The 24,609-nt window shown below is 42.7% G+C and overlaps 1 protein-coding gene across 2 annotated transcripts in view; it reads right to left on the reverse strand.

The window, feature by feature from the left end:
* Positions 1-7,278: 7,278 nt before the first annotated feature.
* Positions 7,279-24,609, reverse strand: part of Rragd (Ras related GTP binding D) — a 41,287-nt gene continuing 23,956 nt past the window's right edge. Inside the window, exons 5-8 of one of the 2 annotated variants that reach the window (XR_015047443.1) lie at positions 22,845-22,987; positions 16,343-16,491; positions 7,887-10,848; positions 7,279-7,851 (exon numbers count right to left, since the gene is read on the reverse strand). Coding sequence is in view for 1 of the 2 variants with exons in the window: in XM_021160870.3 (XP_021016529.1) it covers positions 10,697-10,848; positions 16,343-16,491; positions 22,845-22,987 (444 nt within the window). In the remaining variant the exon portion in view is untranslated. Of the gene's footprint in view, positions 10,849-16,342; positions 16,492-22,844; positions 22,988-24,609 lie in introns of both variants that reach the window. The other variant, XM_021160870.3, reaches the window with a different exon arrangement.

The raw sequence follows: 24,609 nt of genomic DNA on the forward strand, positions 1-24,609 counted from the left end.
TTTATTTTATTAAATGAGACTAACATGTAATTTACTTTGATGGGGTTTGTGTCCCATCACAGAGAAAGGGCACCAATTGAACGTGGAGATGTTCTTACGTGCAAGGGTAGTGTAAATCTAACCCATTTTATAAAATCATTTAATTAAATATACTCTAATTTGAATATTATTTCATATTAAACTATTTTTAAAGCTTGTTTTGGGTTTCTTTGGGCTTAACTTTGACAACATGCACAGAAGGCTGTATTATAATATAATAATTATAATCAGAAGGCTGATTATAAACTGGCCTCTCCCTCCAAGCTTGTCTCTGTACATTAATAATGTATAAAAGATTATAAACTGGCCTCTCCCTCCAAGCTTGTCTCTGTACATTAATCCCACTTGTACTCAGGATGACTACAAACAGAATTCATGCTCAGGGCAGAAGGAAACAGGTCCGATTCCATCTCCTGACCCAGGTTTTAGGGAGCTAAAACAGCCTAATACAATAAAAGGAAATCAGACTCAAGAGACATTTGTTTCTCTGTAACTGAGAAATACAAACAAACCAAGAGTCTCTGGGCTCGGTGATAACAAAAACAAAGGCACTGGCATAGGATAAGGGACCCAAGAATAAAAAGACTATATCAGAGGAAGCAGGCTTGGAGACCCAACAACTAGCATAGATTTATCCACAGTCTCCTGCCCACACGGGGCAGCTAAAGGGACTCTCCCCCAGAACAACTGGCACCCATAGCCACTCTGAGGTGAAGTCCTGAACTCACCGGCTGCCAGGATGCCTTAGCAGAGAGATGAGGAGGGGTGGGGGCTGCCAACATTGCAGTTTCTGCTCTCCCTGTGCACTCCCTGTGCTGTTCCTATGACTCCCACTGCTAGCACACACCCTATGCCACAAGCATTCTTGCTGCAGCTGACCTTATCATACATGGCCTGCCCTAAGGGCTCAGGGAGCACTTTAGGAGGAGGGCCGGGTATTAACTAGGTTCTGGCTCTTTGGGAAACCATAAATGGGAACTGCGCAATGGGGTAAGGAGGGTTGAGATCAGACTCTGAGTGTCAGAGAGTCTGGGAGAAGTAGAGAAGAAGGCTGGGAAAGAGGGGCCAAGTGGGGAGAGTGAATGGCATAGAGCTTGGGGTGAAAGGAGAGAAGCAGAAGGGGGGTCTCTAGACAAAATGAAACACAGATGGAATCAGCACAACTCACAGAACAGCTAACAAGGGCAGTGGGTTTCTCCCTTAAAGGTGAGGTGCACACGCCAAGTTGACTTCTAATCACTAATTCAAAGAACCTAGAGAATAGACCAGCTCTCTTTGGTTCAGCCCTGAGACAGAACCAAAGGAGACAGAGACAGTAATAACAAAAATGCCACTCTCTGGGCAGAATCTATCCAGTCACTCACACAACAATTCAGCCAGCCAGCCATTAGAAACCCAGGTCTCCCAAACACTCACTGAATCCCAGGTCCTCTCTTGGTGTCCCAATATAGTGTAAGAGGACAAGGGAATGCCCAAACCTAAGAGCTCCTCAGGAGGAGGCCTGGCCCTCTTAGACCCTAAGGCTCCCCAGGAGCCCTGACCTTCAGAACTGAGTTCCTAGAACCAGATGAACTCAATCGGTCCCGGTGTCTGGGAACACAGCAGCTATTCCAGACCTTTCTGTGCTCAGCAGCAGGCACACGACCCTGGAATGACTTCAAGAGGTACAGGTATAGACTGAGTTCCGTGTGCATACGATAATATCACTGGGACTTCTATATGTTACAGTCCAGATGAGTAAGTTAAACAGTGACCAAGAATAGGATCTTGCCCCAAAGAAACTCTTGGCACCAAAGCTTAAAGCTCAAGCTACAACATCTCTAAGGATAAAAGCACAATAACATCATTATCAGGTATAGGGGAACCTAGTCACATTTGTTTTGACTATACAACTGATGGTTTGTATATTCTTGGGCCAGGGAGTGGCACCATTTGGAGGTGTGGCCTTGTTGGAATAGGTGTGACCTGGTTGGAGTAGGTGTGTCACTGTGGGTGTGTGCTTAAGATCCTCACCCTAGTTGCCTGGAAGTCAGTCTTCCACTAGCAGCCTTTGGATGAAGACATAGATCTCTCAGCTCTGCCTGCGTCATGCCTGCCTGGATACTGCCATGCGCCCACCTTGATGGTAATGGACCAAACCTCTGAACCTGTAAGCCAGCCCCAATTAAATGTTGTTTTTTATAAGACTTGCTTTGGTCATGGTGTCTGTTCACAGCAGTAAAACCCTAACTAAGACAACAACCAACAGATATTTTGAACATCTGGGCCATGGTCAGGGTTATGGAAAATCCTGAGCAGACACATGGTGGAGTCAGGGTAACATTCGGGCTGGATGGTGTTACCTCTGTCACTCACCGCCATATTGACAAACTTTTTTTTTTTTTTGCTTCAATACTTTGAAGTCTATTTCAGAGGTTCTTAAAGTTTCAGTGGCCTACATAAGAATGAGAACCTCAGGTGATGTGCAAGCTTTCTGACTGAAACCCTGTTGTTTTATGCTACACTGTAACAGCTTGAAAAGAGGTGTTTCTTAGACTTTGGTGCTCCTTGGAGGTTACATTCCTTAAGCACTTAAACTATTAACATTTTTAAACTATTCAGCACTTAAAACTATTCTTGCTTTTTGAAATGCCTTTTTCTTAGCTGAGCATGATGGCGCACACATGCCTTTAGTCCTAGCACTTGAGAAGCAAGCATATCCGAGTTGGAGGCCAGCTTGGTCTACCGAGGAAGTTCCAGGACAGCCAGGTCTACACAGAGAAACCTTTTCTCAAAAAACAAAAAGAAAACAAAACAAAAACCCTGATTTTTTATCTTAACAATCATATATGATTATTTTTCCATACTTGAGATATGAATACAATACAAATTATTCACAACCCTTCTCTTTAGAAATGGTCATGATTGATATATTGGTGTTTTTCTTGAGCCATTATTATAAAACATATTTTAACAGTTCAATCCTGTTGCATCTAGTTTTCTGTAGAATATCTGCTGTCAGCTCATGGTTTGAAAAAAGCAGTGCTATGATCATTTGCATGGATAGGATGAAGAGGCTTATATCAGCATCTTCCTAGAGTAATATTTAGAAAGAAAAACATCCTAAACGTTTTATTAGTGATTTTGAATATTTTGTAATAGGTCTTGCTCTTTTTAAGGGGAAAAAAATCCACCTTCCATAGTTTTTCTCCTATTTTTCCACCCCAGAATTGAAGTGGTTTTGTTTGTTTGTTTGTTTGTTTGTTTGTTTGTTTAATGATCGTGTGGCTGATATTAACGTAACAGAAATGTTCGGGTTGTTATTAGGCTTCCAAGCTTAAACTCTCAAGGACATGAAGTCGCACTCCCCACCCCACCCCCGCCACCCACCCCCACGCCCTCCAGCCCCTGTGCCCCAGGACTACAGTATTAGGGATGAGGGAGGGACCCTGCTCAGAATCATGCTTTTGCTTTATTTACAGACTATATCGTTTTGTTTCTTTTACACTTTGAAGTTTTGTTTTTTATTAGAAACAGGCTGAAGAGATGGCTCAGCAGTTAAAAGCACTCGTGGCCCTTGCAAAGGGCAGCAGTTCCGTTCCCAGTACCCCATATAGCACAACCACCAAGCAACTCCAAATGAAGGAATCCCACAGCCTCTTCTGATGTCGATGAGCACCAGACATGCACGTGGTACACAGACAGACAGACAGACAAAATACTCATACACATAAAATAAGTAAAACTTTAAAAAAGTTTTAAATTAAACAAAGTGTTTTTTAATAAAATTAAAACTTTGCTTTAAAAAACAAAGATTATGTGAGGTAACCCAATCACAAAAGAACTTACATGATATGTACTCACTGATAAGTGGATATTAGCCCAGAAACTTAGAATACCCAAGATACAATTTGCAAAACACAAGAAACTCAAGAAGAACGAAGACCAAAGTGTGGACACTTTGCCTCCTCTTAGAATTGGGAACAAAACACCCATGGAAGGAGTTACAGAGACAAAGTTTGGAGCTGAGACGAAAGGATGGACCATCCAGAGACTGCACACCTGGGGATCCATCCCATAATCAGCCTCCATACGCAGACACCATTGAATATGCCAGCAAGATTTTACTGAAAGAACCCTGATATAACTGTCTCTTGTGAGACTATGCCTGGGCCTAGAAGTCACAGAAGTGGATGCTCACAGTCAGCTATTGGATGGATCACAGGGCCCCCAATATAGGAGCTAGAGAAATTATCCAAGGAGCTGAAGGGGTCTGCAACCCTATAGGTGGAACAACAATATGAACTAACCAGTACCCCCAGAGCTCGTGTCTCTAGCTGCATATGTATCAGAAGATGGCCTAGTCGGCCATCATTGAGAAGAGAGGCCCCTTGATCTTGCAAACTTTATATGCCCCAGTACAGGGGAATGCCAGGGCCAAGAAGTGGGAGTGGGTGGGGAGGGGAGTGGGGAGGGGTGGAGGGTATGGGGGGACTTTGGGGATAGCATTGGAAATGTAAATGAAGAAAATACCTAATTTTTAAAAAAAAAAAAAAAAAGAAAGAAAAGCATGTAAAGAATGAAAACAAAAAAACAAAAAACAAAGATTATAATCTATACCGTCCTTTCTCTCAGTTTGGATGGACCAGGGAATGGGTTTGGCAAGCAAGTTCTCATCTTCTAAACTTGGCTCTAAAGGAAACACCTGCAGCTGAGATAAAACTATCCTTTGTGACGGGGAAAAGCGTCCAGATGTGCTTGCAGACAGCTGGGCTGCTTCTGTGTCCTCTACCTTCTGAAGGAGCTTCTCCTGCAGGGTCCCTCTTCCACTCTGCATGCGCCCATCACTCCAACCTTACTCCCCTGGTCCCAGCTAAGCAGCCGCTGAGTGATGCTAGCCAGCAGCTGACTGACTGCTGCTCAGTCTTCACACTGACTTAAATACTTAAACCACTGCTGCCCCTTCTTCATGGTTGTGTTGGTTACGAATCATTAGCAAACTGTAAAGTAACAGGATATAATGGCGTTCAATACTTTTAAGTAAATTTTTAATTTTCACTGTAGTAGCCACAAAACAGTTCATACATGTCTCATTCTTCACTCTGCAGATGAAGATCAGCACATACAGGAGTTATGAAACTTGTGAGCACAATTCTGTGCCCCTGGTATTCTGGGCTACAATTACCAGGTCCTTTAGCACACTGGCTTTTCCTCGAAAGATTTACAATATTGGCAAAGCTAATATCCTGGGCTTCTGAGCATCCTGCCTTCTCCATGGCTCACTTAGCACTCACCACCCCAGAGGCGTCCCAATCCACCTGCCTTCTAGTGCCCTGGGAGGAAATCCTGGCACCCATTTTACCTCCCCAGAGGCTTGAGGTAGAGTTAAGGTGTAGATGGTTGTAAACAGTATATGCCATATGTGAGCGAGTAGGAAGTAGAAGTTTTGGTCTCTCGATCTGTTGTTTTTGAATAAAATACCGTTCAGGGAAACAAGGTGTCTTTTAAAATCCTGAAATGGTAGGAAATTTCTGTTATAAAAGTCACCCACCTGCACCAATGGGTGCAGAGAGGCAAAGATGGGTTGGTTAATCATTGCTGAAGGCATGGCCTCGGAAAACACACAATCTTTAGAAAGTTCTTGAGTAACCAGTGAGTAAAAACGTTAGAAGTTATTTGTGAAGATCGCTAGGATGTTGGAGAAAATAGAAACAGTCTCCTGGGCTGAAGGTCACCTAATGATGGGACAGTTGCCTAGCTAGCGTAGCAGCATCCTGGGGTAGATCCTGGCACTAGCAAAAACAAGAGAGAACCAGATCCTAAGACAAGCATGGTGGCACACTCGTCATTCCAGCACGCTGGCTGAGGGGAGAACACAAGCTCGAGACTGCATGTCTCAAACAAGCAAGCTCGTCTTCCGACTCAGCTAAACCTCCACTGACACTGACCTACTCAATTTAAAGTGAGTTCCATCTTACCCACCAAGAAAACTGTTAGGATATTCACAACGTGCTGCTGCTACTGCTGCTGCTGCTGGAGGCACTAGGTACATTGAAGAGTTCAATGGACTTGTGTGAAGAGAGACAATTTATTTAAACATGTATGTAATTTGTTATATAAATGCAAAGATCTAAACATATAAATTGATCATTCAAATGGACATTACATCATTTACATGTGCAGCAGTGTACATTAAATGGTACTTTAAGTAATATAGTTTTCTGGTTTTGTTTTTGAGATTTCTGCATGCATGGCGGAACGAAGGTCAGAACACACAGGAGTTATGGAAGCTGGGAGAGAGCTTCAGATTCCGTAGAACTTGAGTTTAATAATAATGTTTCAAAGCTCATAATCAAGTTGTATAAACACATGAATATATGTATATGCATATATTATATTATTATATAGAGGACTCAAGAATGCTTCCCTGGGTGATTACAATCCTTATGCAAAACAATCTCCCTTCCCTAGCTTTGTAACGACTCCCAGGGAAACAAGGTCTCCCAAGAACATTTAAAATACAGATCCCTAGCCGACTTCCCAGACTTTGATTCAGGAAGCATGAGTTAGGGATGGGAATCTGTAGTATTAAACGTCCTAGGTGATGCTTACGGCCAGAACAATGAAATCAGGCAGTACTTTGTGGTTTGCTGATTGTTCCTTACACACGTGCTCCAGGGAAGTCCCTTTCTCACTAGATGAACAGACATTCGGGGCTGATCTCTCCAGGTGAGCCCCTTCACTGCACTGCTTTATGGGGTGGGTGTGGGGGCGGGGGGGGCTCATTAAAGGGCCATGTCCAGAATCACCATCTGCGTTGTGTACTAAGGGCTCAAAGAGGCTGAAGCACTTGCCCAATGTATGTGGGAAGGTCCTAGACTTTACTGATGCCAAAGGAAAATAGGACTTAAAGAAGAAGAAGAAATAGGCATGATGGCACACACCTTTAGTTCTACAACTCAGAAGGCAGAGGCAAGCAGACCTCTTGAGTTTGAGGAGAGCCTGGTTTATATAGTTCCAAGGCCAGCCAGGGCTATATACTGAGACCACATCTCAAAAAAGGGTAAATTCAGTTTACATACTGATTTATCTTCATTTGCATAAAACTAGAACTGAGTAATTGAGAGATTTGGCTAAACAGTCAAGGATGGTTGTACCAGCTTGTGGCCCAACTGAAGACAGGCTGAGGCAGGAAGATCTGTTGAGCCCAGAAACCCAAGATCAGCCTGGAATGACATTAAGAGACTCCACTTCAAAAGGTTATTTTTAAAACTTCTTTTTATTAAATGAACCTAACATAACCAATAAAACAGTGATGTATATATATGTATATAGTAAACATCATCTTGAATTTCAACAAGAGACCATTCTGCTCCCAGAAAACTAAGCTATGGGTACGGGGTACATCAAGCCATCAGCTCACAAACATGCTTTCAAGTTGGCAGTTAACATCCCTGAAGACTGTGTTACAAATGAAGTCCCAGCAACAGCAAAACAGTGTGTTTGATTACAAACTACACCCAGCCTGTGTTTGTTGAGTGCATGCCAAACGTCAATCATGACAGTTCCATTGATTTGATAAATTCTGTTTCAGACACAGTTGGCAAATAACCCATACTTAATAGTACTGCTGTGAAGTTTAGCCATTTTCTATTTAAGGACCCAAAATATATTATGTTCACAAAATAACCCGTGGTATCTATTAATCAGCTTTTATTTCTAGTCCTTCAAAAGCACTCCGTACAGGTCACTCACACTAACCTCCATTATGACAAGTAATTGGGCACAACTCTTACATAGAAGCTGTACTTGACTCAAAGAGCAAAAGTCTGCCTGCTCTGTACTTGACTCAAAGAGCAAAAGTCTGCCTGCTCTACACATCTTCAAGTTCTCAATTCCTAAAATCAAACACATGTTCTACTGAAGCCACCGTAGCTAGGAATTTGACCTTTCAAGTTAATAGTCACATTTGAGCATAGTCACAGATCTACAGTGCAGTAAGCTAACCCCCCAAATCTAAGCTAAAATACAAAACACATGTGAGGACATTTCGCAATTCTAGTCACATTCAGACATCTTCAAGAGGTCAGTGTCACACCAGGCTCGAGGCAGGAATCAGTGTTGTAACTAAAGAGTGCATTTATGATCAGGAACATGGGCCCTATGTCACAGGAGTGTTCCTGCCTATCCCTCAAAGAATCACATGCTCTTGAAGTGATAGGCTTTTAAGGCACATTTCAACAACAAAAACTCATGATATAACCAGCTTAAAAATGGAAGCGCCACTTAGACATGCTAATTTTATGTGATTTACCAGACAGGCAAGTGTCTTATCTTGAAACTACAGTCTTATTAAAAACTTAATTCTTTGTCTATTCAAAGAGAAATTCTTTGTAAAAAAAAAAAAAAAACTATTAAGAAAGGATGCTGGGGATACTAGATTGGTAGAGTGCTTGCCTTCACATGCACAAAGCTCTTGGGTCCAGTTCTCAGCACTGTTCAAGCCAAGCATGGTGGTGCATTCCTATAATCCTAGCACTTAGGGAAAGTGGAGGCTGAACGGTCAGAAACTGGAGAGCATCCTTAGCTACGTGGCAAGTCTGAGGCCAGCCTGGGTTACCTAAGCCCCCACTCAAAAAAGAGAACACTATGCTTTTTCTCACTCTCTAGTGTCTTTGTGTGGGCGCACAGTGGTGTTAGACTCTTAAAAGTGGCCAACCTCCATCCACACTGTTGGCAGAGGCCATCAGGGGAATAGTCCTGAAGATGAGAACTCCAGGCTCCTACCATCTCATTCAAGTCTCTTCATAGAAATCATTAGGAAGGAGCCATGGTTTCATGATGACTAGAAATCTCCTTAATAATGCACTGACTACTGGGAGGCTCAATCTTACATTTCAATCATCGTCTCCAGTTTCAGCTTCAAAAGTGTAAGAGCTGGCCAGACATGGTGGCGTTCACCTTTGATCACTTGGGGAAGCAGAGGCAGGTGAATCTCTGAGTTCAAGGACAGTCTGGTCTACATAGTGAGTTCCAGGACAGCCAGGGCTACATAGAGATACGCTGTCTCAAATAATAAAAAATTTGGGGAAAGGGAAGCAAGAAGATGGGAAGAAGATGCGTAAAAGAAGTGAGCTTCAGGCGCAAGCTGCTTTAGACACGAAGCTAGAACCAGCTTTGACATTCCTAAGGGACTCTGCTTTAAAAAGAACCTTTGCTAATGCCATGCACGCCTGACAGTGCTAACCCTTAGAATGGTTTGAAATAGGGCTAGATTTAGGACTCTTAGTTCCCTACCTATCTAAAAAAGCACACACATAGTTAACTGACTAACTTACCTCTCTAGGCCTCCTTTTTTCCCACCAGCCACAGGCTTTCTGTGTCTTCTGTCTTGCAGAGCAAGCTGGTGGCAAGCTGATCTTGGTAGGAACAGGCAAAGAACGTGAGGTATGTTGTTACAGATGAAAGAACGAGTCAGGTAACAAATGGAGCCACCAAAGACTAAACTCCTGTGGTCATGGAGCATTAAAACCTGGTCCTGAACAAGGTCTCTGAACACAGCGCATCAACACACCATTCGCGGGAGGTGAACACACACAAGCACACATGCATCTCTTGTCTGAGTGACCTCTGCCTACATCTGGGAACCCTCTTGGCTTGTGTATTTTAGACTCCTCGGCAGGTACAGTATTGCCCTTTCCCCACCCCCACCCCCCAAATCAATGCTCTCTGTTTCAATCTCCTCAGATGACATCCATATTTCTCTACACTGGTTGGCATCATTTTAGAAATCTGGTCCCAAAGGTTCACAAGATACTGCACCAAAAAGAAATCACCCGTCTGCACAAGGTGACTGCAAAGGTGTGTTGAGGTAAAGAGTTTCATAAAGACTGGGCGAGTCGGAAGGCATTGCCATAGGGCACCATGTGTGGGTAAGCTTGGTAATAGTATTTCCTACAAAATTTTTTTTGTGTTTTGTTGGGGGGGGGGGGCATTTGTTTGGTTGGTTTTGAGACAGGGTTTCTCTGTGTAGCCCTCGCTGTCCTGGAACTCACTCTGTCGATCAGGCTGACCTCAAACTCACAGAGAACCATCTGCTGGGATTAAAGGCATGCACCACCACTGTCCAGCTACAACATTCCTGTTGCACTTCCTATAAATAGAGACGTTCTTATTGCTCTGGCCTGGAGCTTCCAGCCCTGACCTGCTGCTGCTCCACTGAAAAACGATTTCCCCTTTGACAACTGGCAGCAAAGAGCCCCAAATTTACAAAAAAGTCTTTAGCAATATAATGGATTAATTTCCGATTGCCATATGGACTGTAGAGTATGCGTGTCCTTGTCATCAAGTACAGAAAAGAGTTTAGAAAAGTCATCTTATCAAAGTTCACCTCAATGAGGGAAAAAAATGAAAAAATGCAAAATATGTACAGTTCCTGGCAGTCCTCACAGGGGGTTTTCTATCAACATAAAAGTTTACACTTACGTAGTGACAGTACAGTGGATCTCACTGTTATTGTACAGGTTTTTGCTTCAAAGTGCTCAATTTATTTTAAAGAGTAAGGTTTGGTTTTTTTTCTTCCTTAACACATACGAGTCAGGGCCCCAGCCCTCCTGTAGTGCAGTATAGTTTAACAGCCTCCTCACTGAGGTCTGGACTCAGGCTCCTGACCGTTCCCCTACAGCAGCACTCTAGGGGTCCCATTGGGAGTAGCTCCTGTCTTCTTGGGTAGCCGACTCTGGGCCTTTCGAGATTTCACCATCTTCATCCTCACCTCGAAGACTTCATGGATAGCCTTCCGGAAGCAGTGGAAATTATAGTCAATCAGCCCTGCAGAGGAAGACAAACACTCTTAACGCAAGAAACAATCTCTGTCGTTCGCAGCATCCATCACCAGTAGGGGGCAGCAAAGGACCAGCCAGCACCTAACAGGCCCAGGCTGCAGGGATAGCATGTGAGGTAGGTGTGCCCTGGAGAGTGTTCTACACGCTTCCAGAGTATTTCCAAAGGTGTCCATGGCTCAAAATGATCTGAAAAACCACTGAAGTGCACTTACTTAATTATTCAGATTAAAGGCTAATGGTAATTTAAGATAAACCAAGAACTGTCAAGATGGCTCAGCTGGTGTGTGTCTGCTATGGAAGTCTGATGACCTAAATTCCATCCTGACACACACACCCAAAAAAGGGCTGTCTTCATAAGCCTGACAACCTAAATTCCCCAGAATCTAGATAGGAGTTCAAGGCCGGCCACGGCTACGTAGTGAGACCCTGCCTCAAAAATAATTAAATAAATAAGGTAGAAAAAAAACAGAAAGACACCCAAAAACATGCACACACATTAAACATGAACTGAGGGATTAGATGTTGGTGGCACATGCCTTTAATTCCAGCACTGGGGAGGCTGAGACAGGCAGATCTTTGAGGCTAGCCTGGTCTATAGAGTGAGTTCCAGGATAGCCAAGGCTACACAGAGAAACCCTGTCTCAAAAAAAAAAAAAAAAAAAAAAATCAACAACAAAATACACACACACACACAGACAACAAAACAACAACAAAAACACAAGATGAAACTTGAAATGTGCCCATTTCGCCACATTTCTTAGTCATAGCACCAAATTAAACTCAACAACTAGTTCACCCACTACTATATTCTACAAAACCTGCCTGTCATCTGAGAGCATGTTTCAGGAAAAACTTAGCCAAAGACCTACATGATCAGTTTCTGCCTAAACTTAGTTCCACAGAGTCAGATGTTAAAATTAATGCTAAAGGTCAAAGAAGCAACCAGATTTGTGCGGAACATTTAATTTTAGAAACTGTAGTGGAAAACCTGGCAGTGCTTTAATGAAGCGAGGCTAGCTTCCCTTGGAAACAGACACAGCACTCAGTGTCTGAGCTGGGAGGACAAGGTGGCGTTTCTATGAAGGACTCTTTCCAGTGTGCACAAGTTCATTCCACCCAGACGTCTCAGACTGAATGCAAAGGGAAACTGGATGGACACTTGGAGATTAATTACTATTTTAGCAACTTTTTTCCAGGTGATTGTAAAATTCGTTCAAAATAAACAAGTTCCCTAGACTAGCTCAGATGTTCCTAAACTTTAGACCCTGCTGCCAACTGAGGATGCAAATCTGTGTGGCCTTTGTTCTCCTTAACTTCCAAAAATCTACAGGAAATACCAACCAACAAAAAATGTGGGAAGAGATTAAGAATGTGAATGTGTGCACACACACCAAGCACTACAGAGAGGAGCCTCAGTAGCCATCTGTAGCTCACAATTTAGTTACATCTCTCTCTTCCCTTTCCTCCCTCCACACCCGTCCCCGATCTCCTTCAAATCCATGGCTCTTTTTTTACTAATTCATATTCCATGCATATATGCATGTGTTCCTAAACATGGCCTACCCAGTCCATATAATGCTACCTGTATGCACATTTTCAGGGCTGACTGCTTTGCACTGGACAACCTCCCCTGGTCCCTAGCTAGACATCTTTACCCTGACCTGAACTAGTGCTGTCAGTTTGTGACAAAGGAACTTGTATTTTTCAGGTCTGAGTAAAATCATCTGTATAATGAGAGTAAAACATAATATAGCCCTGTTTGCCTTCCTTTGTTGACAGGGGATGCTCAGTACTGGGGATTGGACCTGCGGCATAATGCATGAGAGGCAAGCCTCTACAACTGTGTACTGGCCCAGCCCTGCTGTCTATCTTCCCAAAGGAAGTCCACAATCATCCCTTTCATTCCAGAAGATGGAAATAATGGGTGAAAGATGAACACTCCTAAAGGTTTTGAGGACAAGTGATACAGAAGTCAGTTTAGTTAGTCATCAGAAAATGCAGACTCACAAGGAGGCCGAAAATGCAAATTTAAATGAAAACTAGCTTTCTAAAACAGTAAAATTCAATATTGATAAGAATATAACAAAAAAGAAAAAAGAAAAGAGGAATAAAGAAAGAAAAAGAAGCCGGGCGTGGTGGCACACGCCTTTAATCCCAGCACTCGGGAGGCAGAGGCAGGCGGATTTCTGAGTTCGAGGCCAGCCTGGTCTACAAAGTGAGTTCCAGGACAGCCAGGGCTACACAGAGAAACCCTGTCTCGAAAAACCAAAAAAAAGAAAAAGAAAGAAAAAGAAAAAAGAAAAAAAAAAAAGGCGGGGCTGGAGAGATAGTTCGGTGGTTAAGAACACTGACTGCTCTTCCAGAGGTCCTGAGTTCAATTCCCAGCAACCACATGGTGGCTCACAACCATCTGTAATGGGATCTGACGCCCTCTTCTGAAGACAGCTACAGTGTGCTCATATAAATAAAATAATTCTTTTTAAAAAGAGAGAGAGAGAGAGGTTACAGCAAAATGGGCATATTAACCATAAAGTCTGAAAGATACTTTGTTACCATTCACTGGAAGCCACCAAAATATGCCTACCCTTTTGAGCTGAGGCATTCTACTATTGCGTCTGGGGCAGTGGGGCTGGAGACAGTTCGCTGGTCAGTGAGCCAGCTTAGCCAAAAATGGTGAGCTCCAGTTTTAGTGAGGAACTCTGTCTCAAGGAAACAAGGCACAAAATGCTAAAGACATCTCGGCTCTATCTGCTCTTATGCATCCACACAAAGACACTCATATAAGACGTGCATATAGCATATATAACACTCTGATATGCCACATACAACACACTAATACACCACACCTAACATGCAAATACCACAGCAAGTATAACGCAAATACACCACATACAACACACTAATATACCACGTAGCACATACATATATTACACCTACCACGTGTAAATACTATATACAGCATACTAGTATATATAGCACATGCATATACCCACATATACTACAAGAATATAACATATGTCGGAACCATCACAGAACAAGCTAATAACTTCCTGAGATGAGACTGCTTTGGATTAATAAATAATTCATGACAGGCTTGCTCTCATAAGCAAGGCCCAGGAGAAAATCATTTTAGGAAAGATTCCTGCTATTAATATGCTTTTCCTGTTATTAAACACACATAACAATCACTAGGTCTTAGCCCACCCTTTTGAACACATCTCTGCAGAACTACGAAGATGTACTGTCTCTTAGTGATGCTATGTAGACAAATAGATGAATTCTTAATTCTTAATGATGATCCTATAAGAATTCCTAAAATCATATCAGTATTTATTAAGCTCTTTTATAGTGGGGCTGCTATTAGGTCCTTTCTGATAGTCAAAACTGCAATGAGAACTCTGGTAGTCTCTGACACCAGTTAATTGCTTCTACTACTCAGAGCCCATTCCAAAAGTTTTTAAAACCATTCACCAAAGGTCATAAAAGGGAACTATGGTTTATTATAGGTGCTAGAGCAGAAGGTAAAATATTGACTGAGTTTATCTATACAAAACTCACTTATAACTTAGTTATTGTTTAAGTCTCCATGACCCTATAGAGCTGTGACAGGTGATGAATGGTTAGCCAGATAATTACTCCTAATGGATATGCAGGTAAACATTCTGTATTGTAAACTCATTTGATTTATGATTTGAATTTAGGTGTAAAGTTGTGATAAACTTTTTACCATATGATCATGTATTCTGAAAGATAGAGTAGCCTGTATTTCTGCTTTTCCCCTTCTTCTTAGAGAGCTTTCATAGGAAACTTTTTCCAACCTAGAAATGAACCCTAAATTCACTTTTCAAAGTGTTCCTTTTTCTTCCCGTGACTTCAAGTGGCAGGCTGAAAGTTGGAACCATGCAATTCCTGCTGGGATAGAACAAAGGCTACTTTACTTTGCTGCTTTAGAATGAGGTGCTAAGTGCCAAGAGAGAGCAGTTTCTGGCCTCAGAGGAACACAGAAGACAGGTCAGTTACAGTAGCAAAGTAACTTAGATATAAACTTTTTATTATTATACAGCAACCCTAGGTATCTCGTAAGACAAAGGCTTACCCTCCTTCTACACTCTTCCCCTTCTGCTGCCTCAAGAGGAACCCACAACAAAAAAGACCACACCAGGGCTGGCCCCCAGCACATACACAACACATGCCTATACTGCATATAACATACTCATACACAACATACAAGACACACATATACCACATATGAATATACTACATACAACACACGCACATACCACATGAGACACACATATACCACAAGAATACACTGCATACAATACACATATACACTACAGAGAGAAAGAGAAAGAGCACCTTTGTTACAGTGAAACTGAAAAAAAAAAGAACTCTAAAACTACTCCAACAGTGCAGCCAGCTTTGCTGCAACTGAGAGGAAAAGAGGGCAAAAAAGAGGAAAAGAGGGCAAGAAAAAAGTCCCAGAGATGTAACATGCCTTACCTCAGATGTAAAGTTTCATTTTGTCCTTTATAATTTCCTTATTTTCATTTTATTTATTTATTTTGGTTTCCCAAGACAGGGTTTCTTTATGTTGCCTTGACTGACCTGGAACTAGCCCTGTAGACTAGGCTGGCCTCGAACTCACAGAGCTCCACTTGCCTCTGCCTCCCAGGTGCTGGGATTAATCAGCTGTGTTCCGTAACATTAAAACACTGTCATCATGAGCGTTATTGCACACAGGATAAGCGAAGCCATTCTAGCATCTGTTCCCACTGCCTTCCACTGGCCGGCCTTTGCTCCCCACTCTGGCTTAGCTTTGCTTATGTAGCACTAGTGATAGAGGCCAGATGTCTGACCATCTGGACAAGCCCTGAGCCACCCCAGACCTGTTAGCAGTAGTAAACTACACCCTGGCTACCAGCCCTAGCCACACATGCATCATTCACAAAATAAAGGGGGGGGGGGGAAATCTGTTAATTGGTTTTGCTTAAAACATCCACTCACACCCATCACCAACCACTAATTCGACCCTTACAGGAGGGTGTCATCAAGAATCAGTCACACCTTCACTATGTGGGTCACCATCCCTGTTATTCCAGGACTTAAGAGTATGTGAACACTAAGCAGAAGGCATGTGCCATCTGCGGCTACTGCTTCCTTAATCAGGAGAGCAATGATAGCATGGCTGGCCTAACACCTTCTGCGTGGCCCAGGCACAGGCCCCCCTGGCAGCACAGGCAAGAAATCCTGTTCCTGCCACCAACAGCCGGGTAACCAGGGGGATTCTGGTTCTCCTACCATCTCAACTCAATCATAACTGCACACCTGGGGAACAGACAGGTCCAGATACCCATTCATGCAGGGCATGCCTTGGGCCTGCCCATCAAGGGCCACGTAACTAAAGCTGAGGCTTCTAGTTGTCTACACACATTCAACAGGTGACAGATGCAATCCTTTTAAACCCTACCAAAAATTACCTTTTCTTTCAAAGCTTTCCTCTCTGACGAAGCAAACGAGCGCCAAGAACTTTGTGACCTCTTTTAAATAAAGAACTGTTGTATTATTCAGCTTTATAATGGCTGTTGAGTCCTTGTCATACGGGGCTCCTGCTCCATCTTCTTTGAGGCTAAATGGAAACAAAAACCAAAATGTATTTGACCTTCGAGAAAGAGTTATGAATGGCAACCCAGAGACAGACAACTGCCCTCAACCCCCGACACACAGAAAACAATCACCCTCATAAGACATGTGCAGCCAAATGCCTAATAAGGCATGTGCAGTGCCTTTGGACAGACACAGGTGACTCTGTCTATCTCTTACCAACACAGAGTGGTTACTATGGCAACCAGGCAACACTCAAGGTACCTGAGGAACACAAGTCCAGATAGAGAAGAGTTCTCATCCCTCCAAAGCCAAAGGCACCTTGTTGTGACACAACAGTGAGGCTGCCAAAAAGCAAGGTGAAAGACTTCCAAAGAGTCCAGACGGACAGGAGAGGCAAAGGCTGAGATGAGGACAGGCAAAATGCAGGCAACGCTAACATCACAGCCTGAGGGACCAAAACAGGACCCACCGAAGACACTATAGTGTGACTGGTTTTGAATCTTTCCTTCACAAAGAGTGTCTTTGAACCTTTTCTCTTTAACTGAAGCTATGTACATTTTCTAGTGTATTGCCCAAGTTCATAAGTGCCCAGAAATTTGACTCAATTGGAACTACCCTAAACCTTATCAATTTCACCCCAAAATTACTGGGGAATAAACAGCTGACCCTACCTAGCTCTGATCACAAACTAGCTGCCAGAAAAATCCTCTAAGCCAGACAGATACTGGGGAATGGTAAGCCAGCTAACAACAACAACAACAACAACTTGAGCAAAGTTAATGACAGAGGTAAACTGGAATCTAAAATCTAGATATGATCAAATGCTTTAATCTTGCAAAATTAAAAAGGGTGGGAGGTGGGGGGGTGCAAACTCAAAGAGGAGCCTGTGTGGGGATTTTAGCTTTGAAAAGTACTTTAAGCTGGTACCTACATACTTAAAAGGAGTTTAAGTTTCAATTGTGACCCAAAGATAGCTGTCTCTTGTGAGACTATGCAGGGGCCTAGCAAACACAGGAGTGGATGCTCACAGTCAGCTATTGGATGTATCGCAGGGCTCCCAATGGAGAAGCTAGAGAAAGTACCCAAGGAGCTAAAGGGATCTGCAACCCTATAGTTGGAACAACATGATGAACTAACCAGTACCCCGGAGCTCTTGTCTCTAGCTGCATATGTATCGAAAGATGGCCTAGTCGGCCATCACTGGAAAGAGAGGCCCATTGGACTTGCAAACTTTATATGCCCCAATATAGGGGAATGCCAGGGCCAAAAGAATGGGAATGGGAGGGTAGGGAAGTGGGGGGCGGTATGGGGGACTGTTGGGATAGCATTGGAAATGTAATTGAGGAAAATATGTAATAAAAAAAAAAAAAAAAGAAAAAAAAAAGTTTCAATTGTGTGAGCCCAGATGTCCAAAGGCAGCGCAGACAATTTAACAAGATCTTATCTCAAAAAAGAAAGGAAAAAATAATAATAAAAAATAAAAAAGGCACAAGCACATAGCACTGTTCTCCTGCCAGCTCTTAGCCTGCATGCCCTCTGTGACACCCTGGGCTTTCTCACTCTCTCTGGATTCCCCCTCCCCTCTGCCATGCACCTATTTGCTGATCTCCCCTGTGACACAACATGACAGGTTATTTGGACCCTAATTGAAAAAGGCATGTCCCCTCTAGCCGTCTCCTTCCTCCAGGAAGCTGCCAAGACCTACCACTCGCATGTCCTGTTTCACTTTCAAACTCTAATAAAATGGTCCTCAAATTTTAAAAAAGTATGGAAGTTAAGTTTTTGAAAGCAACCAATGAACCCACTATAACCTGTCAAAGATTCAAAACCACCTCCCATACTAGGATTTGAATTTGGACCCTGTGCATGCTAGGGAAGAAGATGTCTATCACTGAGTGTAGTCACAGCAATAAAACCCTAACACGTGAATTAAAAAACATTAACTTCCGCAACACTATTTCAGACATTGCTTATTTATATTGAGATGGGATCTTGCTATGTTGCCCACATGGCTTTGAACTCTCCCTCTTTCTGCCTCAGACAATCTCCTGACAGCAGGGGTTACAGACATGTACCACATACTGGGCCTAGCTATATATTTTAACACAGAATTTCTCTTGCTAAGTAATTCTCTAAGAAAAATAAGTGGAAACACTTAAACTTTTTTTTTTTTTTTTTTTTTTTTTTTTTTTGGTTTTTCAAGACAGGGTTTCTCTGTATAGCCCTGATTGTCCTGGAACTCACTCTGTAGTCCAGGCTGGCCTTGAACTCAGAAATCCGCCTGCCTCTGCCTCCTGAGTGCTGGGATTAAAGGCATGCGCCACCACGCCCGGCTACACTTAAACTTTTTAATCTACCCCCAAAAAAGGCTGTGTTAAAATTTTTTCAAGTAGACATATTTGAATATATAGATTCTAAATACAGTTTGTTACTAAATAATGCTAATACTAATAGCATGGGTAAATTCTCAGATAACATTACATGAAAAAATGGCAAAATTATTTGTGGGCTGGAGAGATGGCTCAGTGGTTAACGGTTAAGAGCACTGACTGCTCTTTCAGAGATCCTGAGTTCAATTCCCAGCAACCACATGGTGGCTTACAACCATCTGTAATGAGATCTGGTGCCCTCTTCTGGTGTGTCTGAAGACAGCTACAGTGTACTTACATAAATGAAATAAATAAATCTTAAGAAAGAAAGAAAGAAAGAAAGAAAGAAAGAAAGAAAGAAAGAAAGAAAGAAAGAAAGAAAAGAAGAAAGAGAAAATATTATTTGTAGTGTCTCATTACCCTAAGAATTAAAAACAGAAATAGAAATAAAGTCCATAGGAATGGAGACAGCGGGGCTGAGAGCTGACTCAGCAGTTCAGGGTACTTACTCTTTCTAAGGACTAAGGTTTGGGTTCCAGCACCCACATGGAGGTTCGCAGCCATCAGAAACTCCAGTTCCAAGGGACCCAACAACCCTCTTCTAAACTCTGAGGGTACCAGGCATGCACAGGGTGCATACACATACACGCAGACAAAGCATTATTAAATAAAGTTTCTGAAAGTACAAACAGTGACTGTCTCTAGACAGTAAGACTATAGAGCCATCTTGGCTTTTGTTTTTAGTTTAGATCTAACCCAGGCTTCATGCAGGCCGGGAGAGTGACCATCCCTGAGCTCCCATCCCCAATCCCAAACTAGTTTATTTTTTATGCTTGTCATAAATAGGTGCTATTTTGACAACCACAACAAAGTAAACCATCAAACAAAATACAAGAACCAAAAGAATTACAAGTAGAAATTTGTGACGTAGCCGGGCCATGGGTGGTGCACGCCTTTAATCCCAGCACTCGGGAGGCAGAGACAGGCGGATTTCTGAGTTCGAGGCCAGCCTGGTCTACAAAGTGAGTTCCAGGACAGCCAAGGCTACACAGAGAAACCCTGTCTCGAAAAAACAACAACAACAACAAAAATAAATAAATAAATAAATTTGGGACGTTTTATGACTAAAATGGTTGTGGAGCTTACTTTCTCATGGACAAGCAATGAAAACACACAAAGGTGGAACGTGCGTGCGTGTGTGTGTGTGTGTGTGTGTGTGTGTGTGTGTGTGTACGCGAGTATGCGCGTGCATGTGTGCACGTCTGTGTATACACGGGCATGTGAGTGTATGTTTACCTGTATGCCAAACTTCTAACCCACAGCTGAGAGAATCCTGCAACATCTAAGCTAATCACCTGAAAGGGCAGTAAGATGTCTGTCCCAAGGCCACCTGCTTCCTGGGCTGCCTACAAGGGCTCTACCCACATCCAAACTCCTACCTTGCCGGTTAACTGAGCAGACTCACAGCTGCTTCAATAAGCTGAGTGTCTTAGGGCTTCTACTAATGTGATCAAACACATGTCCAAAGCAACTTGAGGAGGAAAGGGCTTACTCGGTTTGCACTTCCATATCACTGTTCATTATGAAAAGAGGTCAAGGCAGGGACTCAAACAGGGATGGGCCCTCCCACATCAAACACTAAATAAGAAAATGCCCAGCTGGGTAGTGGTGCCACATGACTTTGATCCTGGTACTTGGGAGAAAGAGGCAGGAAGATCTCTTTGAGTTTGAGTCTAGCTTGATCTACAGGACAGCCAGGGCTAAACAGAAAAACCCTGACTCGAAGGAGGGAAGGAAGGAAGGAAGGAAGGAAGGAAGGAAGGAAGGAAGGAAGGAAGGAAGGAAGGAAGAAAGAAAGAAAGAAAGAAAGAAAGAAAGAAAGAAAGAAAGAAAGAAAGAAAGAAAGAAAGAAAGAAAGAAAGAAAAAGAAAGAAAGAACTGAAAGGAAGGAAGGAAGGGAAAAGAATGGGAAAGGAAAAGCAAGGCCAGGCCAGGCCCTATAGTCTTGCCTACAGCCCATCTTAAGGATTTATTTTCTCAGTTGAGTCAAGTTGACACAAAGCTAACCAGCAGTTCTCAAAACACCAGCATCCCACCATAGGAAAACGATCTATGACAAAGCCAGCTCCCTCTCTGGTTTGGTTTAGTGGGTAAAAGTAACTCTGATTGACATCACTTACCCAAACATCTCACTGCTCGTGTCTAATTACCATATGGCAGAATAACGATGTTCATGCATATCATTAAAAATGTGCCAGATATCTGTGTTGTTCACTGTATGGTTACCACAGTGATTGAGACTGTAATCAGACTTACTCAGCTCTCAAGAATCATTCAATACCGTCCACTTAAAAAATAGCAGACTACCGTGGCTTCGGATTCTTGAGGAAGGTCTACTTATAAAGCTAGATGCCTATGTCTGATAACAATAATAAATTATGTGATGTACAATTGATCCAGGATCTATCAGGGCAGGAACATTATGAACCTACTAACAGTGTTTTCATCCTTACTGTCTAGGAGGTAAGTATATGTGAACACATGGGTTTTCATGGGCATGCGTTACATAACACAGTTAACAGAAAACCTGACTAGGTGGGCAAAGAATTTTCAGATGGTGGAAGACAGAAATGGCTAAGCTTGAAACTTCTAGAGACTGACAGAGCAGAATGTCAGGTGGGGTGACACAGAGAGTAGAGTGTGTGAAACACGGGGTCTGAGCACAGCTAACGACAGGCTGACATTAGGGAACAACTCGCTCACTCACACGCTGACTGTACAAACATGATCAGCAGCCTCTCAGGCATGCAGAGCGCTTCTATGTTTAGCAACACAACTTTCTCCACTCGATAATGTTATCTTAAGCATTTAGGAAGTTTTGGTTTCTATGAATGTTAAGGCCATAATACATAAAAACTGGCAGAAGTCATTTGCCCAGTTTTATAATTCTCTGCCCACCCAGACAATCAACATCAAATTTTAAACAATGCTGAACAGGTGTTTTCTGTAACAAGCAGGAAAATGGAAACATTTTTGGCGGCTTATGGATCTATTTTTACCCCTTGGACTGCACTGGGTGCAGGGTTTCTAGCAGGGTCAGGATCATTTAGACCAAGGTTCAAAGTCTAGTCTTTTCTCACTGACAGCAAAAGCGTGTCTTAGAAATGCCTCCATTCAAAAGTCCATTTCTTTATCTGCAAACATGTATAGTATGGTTCCCGTCCCATGGAACAGCCGAGAATTAAGATATGCACAACAAAGCTTTAACCACAATTAATAGACATTTGCTCAACTTTACTATCGGCATGTTAAATAGCCTATGTGTAGATCTCAGATGCTTAAAACAAAGGTATAAAAGTCAAGCGAATACAAAAATTTCACAGAAGCGATGAGAAGAAATCTGGCAGGTGGTCATTCTAACCTCACCCCTTCTCCCTGGGCTATCTCCAGCCCTGGGAAGGACAGCACAACTATAGCTTTAAGAATGGAAAAGAGGGGGGCCTAGCAAACACAGAAGTGGATGATCACAGTCGGCTATTGGATGGATCACACGGCCCCCAATGGAGGAGCTAAAGAAATTACCCAAGGAGCTAAAGGGAACTGCAACCCTATAGGTGGAACAACAATATGAACTAACCAGTACCCTGGAGTTCTTGTCTCTAGCTGCATATGTATCAAAAGATGGCCTAGTCGGCCATCACTGCAAAGAGAGGCCCATTGGACTTGCAAACTTTATATGCCCCAGTACAGGGGAATGCCAGGGCCAAAAAGGGGGAGTGGGTGGGTAGGGGATTGGGGGGGTGAGTATGGGGGACTTTTGGGATAGCATTGAAAATGTAAATGAGGAAAATACCTAATAAAAAAATAAATTTAAAAAAATATATATAACACACACACACACAAAAAAGAATGGAAAAGAGGAAAGCATGGTCAGAGTATCCAAAAAAGACAGACAGACAGACAAACAAACTGCTTCAATGGCAATAGAAAAGACTGTGTTACTTACCCATAAATACAAGAGATGTCGATCACCACGTCAATCATGTCGCAGCAGAGCTCGTACGTCTGCATGTCCACCGGTGTGCTGTCGGTTGCAATATAAATCTTACTGACCACATCAAACAGAAATGCTTTCTCAATTCCAGAATTCTGAAAGGGGAAGAAAATAAAAAAGACATGCCTTGGGCTGGGGCGATGGCTCAGTGGTTAAGAGCACTGACTGTTCTCCCAGAGGTCCTGAGTTCAATTTCCAGCAACCCCATGGTGGCTCACAATGGGATCCGATGCCCTCTTCTGGTGTGTCTGAAGACAGCTACAGTGTGCTCATATACATAAAATAAATATTTCTTTAATTAAAGAGGGGAGGGGAATGCCTCAAAGTAACAGAAAGTTCAGACTGCGTCATGGTTACTTTTTTAAAAAAAAAAAGATATTCTACCCCACCAATTAGGAAAGGGTTGGGAGGCACTGAGGGACCGCATAGGAACACGGAGGCTGGGAGAGTTCAGCATATGCCTCTATGAAATGTCACAGTGAAGTTCTCCTACTTGCACAGTCAATAGGTGACAATTTTAAAAGATTTATTTATTGTGTATATAGTGTTCAGAATGCATGCATGCCTACAGGCCAGAAAGAGGGCACCAGATCACATTATAGATGAGTGTGAGCCACCATGTGGTTGCTTAGAATTGAACTCAGGACCTCTGGAAGAGCAGCTAGTACTCTTAACCACTGAGCCATCTCTCCAACCCAACAATTTTATAATAAAGTGATTTTCTTTAGAGATTTAAAAAAAATGATAAGGAATTCCAGCTATACAGTTTTACTGCTCTTTAAACTTACTGTCATAAATTTTATGATGGACTTGAAAACGAAACTGAGGGCAGGATTAGCCTAAGTTATTTGTCTGAGGTAAACCACTTAGGCAGCATTCCCTAACCCCGGCTTATCAGGCTCACCACAGGCATGGTGTTAAACCTGTGGCATTCAAACACAGACCTCACCGACAGAAACAAGGAGTTTTTGTTTTGTTTTGTTTTTTAAGATTTCTTTATTATTATACATAAGTACACTGTAGCTGTCTTCATTTGCACCAGAAGGGGACGTCAAATCTCATTACGGGTGGTTGTGAGCCACCGTGTGGTTGCTGGGATTTGAACTCAGGACCTTTGGAAAAGCAGTCAATGCTCTTAACCACTGAGCCATCTCACCAGCCCCCAGAACCAAAGGGTTTTAAAGACATCTTCTTTCATTTATTTATGTCTTTTTGTGTGGCTGGGGTTGTTAGGTCTGCAAGAGCACACATGTGGAGGTCAGAAGACAACTCCAAGGGAGGAAGGAAGGAAGGAAGGAAGGAAGGAAGGGAGGGAGGGAGGGAGGGAGGGAGGGAGGGAGGGAGGGAGGGAGGGAGGGAGGGAGGAGTTGGTTCTCTCCTTGTAGCATGTGGTGCCATGGTTTGATTTCTGAGACTCGGCAAAAGGTGCCCTTGCTGTGCCAACTTGCCGGACCCTAACCGGGCTTTTTGCTCCATAGCTAAAGTGAGGATTCATTAATACTGATGCTTGTTTCCCACTTGAACAAGCAGTCCAAGGGCACTGAGAATTAAAATTTACAGGCTCTAAGACATTATGTAGGAGTCATCTTCAAGAGCAATACTAACGTGGCCTGAAATGCAGGCAGGTATACAACTTTTTTTTTTTTTTTTTTTTTTTTTTTTTTTTTTTTTTGGTTTTTTCGAGACAGGGTTTCTCTATGTAGCCCTGGCTGTCCTG

Source organism: Mus caroli, unplaced genomic scaffold (assembly GCF_978045245.1).
Source record: "Mus caroli unplaced genomic scaffold, Mus_caroli_1 scaffold_6, whole genome shotgun sequence".
Classification (NCBI taxonomy): Eukaryota; Metazoa; Chordata; class Mammalia; order Rodentia; family Muridae; genus Mus; species Mus caroli.